The sequence below is a fragment of the Galeopterus variegatus genome, unplaced genomic scaffold (assembly GCF_000696425.1).
Source record: "Galeopterus variegatus unplaced genomic scaffold, G_variegatus-3.0.2 Scaffold1443, whole genome shotgun sequence".
NCBI classification, from domain to species: domain Eukaryota; kingdom Metazoa; phylum Chordata; class Mammalia; order Dermoptera; family Cynocephalidae; genus Galeopterus; species Galeopterus variegatus.
The window spans coordinates 365,491-367,878 of NW_007727554.1; the positions used below are offsets into that span (position 1 = coordinate 365,491).

At 41.2% G+C, this 2,388-nt stretch overlaps 1 protein-coding gene across 1 annotated transcript in view; it reads right to left on the bottom strand.

The window, feature by feature from the left end:
* PITRM1 (pitrilysin metallopeptidase 1) overlaps positions 1-2,388 on the bottom strand; it is a 35,223-nt gene that overhangs the window by 27,248 nt on the left and 5,587 nt on the right. The window contains exons 3-5 of the mRNA XM_008577060.1: positions 1,311-1,417; positions 830-981; positions 39-153 (exon numbers count right to left, since the gene is read on the bottom strand). Coding sequence (XP_008575282.1) covers positions 39-153; positions 830-981; positions 1,311-1,417 — 374 coding nt within the window. The remainder of the gene's footprint in view (positions 1-38; positions 154-829; positions 982-1,310; positions 1,418-2,388) is intronic.

Below are 2,388 nucleotides of genomic sequence, written 5' to 3' on the forward strand. Positions count from 1 at the left end.
ATACTCAAGTCTAAATCAATTAATTAATCATTACATACCAAAAATCTAGCTCCCGCAGGCATGGAAAAAAGGTTGCATCCAGATACACAGAGAGGAGATTTTGAAAATCCTTGGGATTTTGTGTGGAAAATGGATACAGAGTATAATCACTAGCTGGGTACAAATAAAAAGTTAAGATTTAAAAATGCAACACATTTCTACAAAAAACATTTTCTCCTGAGCCTCATTTCTCCATCACAGCATGTGCTGACTACCAGTGGGACGGAGGCAGCAATCCCGCACTTTGGGTCTGCGCCTCGGCTCCTAATGTGCCTCGTCACTCCTGAGGTCCCACTTTCCCAGGTCCAACTCAGGGTCTGCACCTGACAGGCACTACTACTACTTCTTCAGTTACCATTTCTATAGTTCAAATTCCTCCAGAGAGATTTCCACAGGCTGAGACATGTAGTCTGCAGGAGCCTGATTTAATCTGCCCCTGCATTTCAGTCCTTCACAGGATGCTTCATTCCATTAGCCTACTCACCATCTTCAGATTTACTACTAATAACAACACTACAGAGGCCTAATGTTGTAGCAATTTCCCAAAATTATTTTGAATTTTTCCAGAAAAAACTCACATTCCTTTTTCCTAAAACTCCTGTGTGTATAACCTGACCACAATGTGGCTTTCCTAAAGAACTAAATTTCTAACACCTTTCAACTAGAATAGAGACTGGTAAAAATTTATTTTAGTACATTTATTAATTGCCAACTAATCTCCTTTTTTCTTAGCAGCTAACTGAATTTGAGCAAACCCAACAGTGATTTCGGCTCAGGACATCAGTCTTACCTGTGAAGGCATTCATAAAAGTGGATAATGACCTGTTCAACATTTTGAAGAAAGGATCTCTACATGGGTATTTCTGAGAGCCACAAAGGACCGTATGCTCAAGAATATGCGGAACACCAGTGCTATCCATCGGAGTGGTGCGAAATTGCACACTAAGGCAAAGAAAAAGAATAATGGGAAAAGTTACACTTAGTAATGCCCAACAGAGTTCCTAAACATGAGACTACCTCGGATTATTAGAAACAATCATTATAATATAATCTTTTAACAAAATGTTTTTTAACTATAAAGTATAAGATCACTGATTCAGACTGTAAAACTTTAATGTATTTAGATGAGGATGTAAATAGACGTAATCTTTCCCTTATATTTTTGGGATGCTCTGTGTATAAAAATATTGAGATATTATTTAAACTTCTTAATTTTAGGTAGATGTTTTAAACAGAAACATGCAGAACATGATTTACAACATATCACATACCTGAACAAATTATTTGTGTCTTCTCTTGCCACATGTAAATACTTAGCCCCTGTGTCATCGTGGCTGAGCTTCACTGCAGTCAGGAACAGTTCAGGAACAGATGTCACCTTAGTTAAGAAGAGAAGCATGAGCAGCCAAACGTGGATGCCATGTCACTCAAAATGGTTATCTTAAATACACTGAGAGCTGGCCTGCTGCCTTAAATTAGACAAAACTAGGAAGCTGGCATTTCAGATCTGAAAGGGACAGAACCATCTTGTCCAAATCCCTTAACTGAGGATATTAAGAATTAAAAAGGGCTGATAAGAATGTTTACTTTTTTTTTTTTTGAGTGCTTATTATTTGCTAGGCATTTTCTATACATGTCACATATAACCTTGGGAGGGAGGTATTCTCCTCCCCATTTACAGATGAAAAGCCTGAGGCTCAGGGTTTGAGTGCTTATTATTTGCTAGGCATTTTCTATACATGTCACACATAACCTTGGGAGGGAGGTATTCTCCTCCCCATTTACAGATGAAAAGCCTGAGGCTCAGGGTGATAACATGAGCCGCTCAGATCAACAGAGCCAGGACTCACCCTGGTGCCTGTGTCCTTCCCATCGCACTATGCCAGCCTTGGTAATAAGGCTCACCCTGGCAGAATATGCCATGGGTCTCTTGCTTTTACACACGTCACCTCATGAAATGCTCAGAACAGCCATGCAGGGAAGGTAAATGCTGGCATGGGCCTCAGCCTGTGAAAGGAAAGGGACACCCCAGGAATAAATGTCACTTCTTCTACTTTAGGGAGTTCTCAGTGGTTAAGTGGGGGTGTTACCAGCCACTTGTACCTAGAGGAAGAACCAGAATGCACACAGCCAGGGCCTCCAGAACAGCAGCAGGGGACCAGAGGGTATAAATGCTCCTGGGATGGGCGAGGGGCATCATCTCTTGCTTTAGGTAAGCCCTGTGTGAGTGTCCACAGTCCTTGGTATTAAAGAAATTGTCACCTTCCAACTATGTCAGTGATGGATCTTGGACGTGACCAGTGCCACTGTGCACACAATAAGCACAAAATAGCCGCCGGCCTTGTCTTC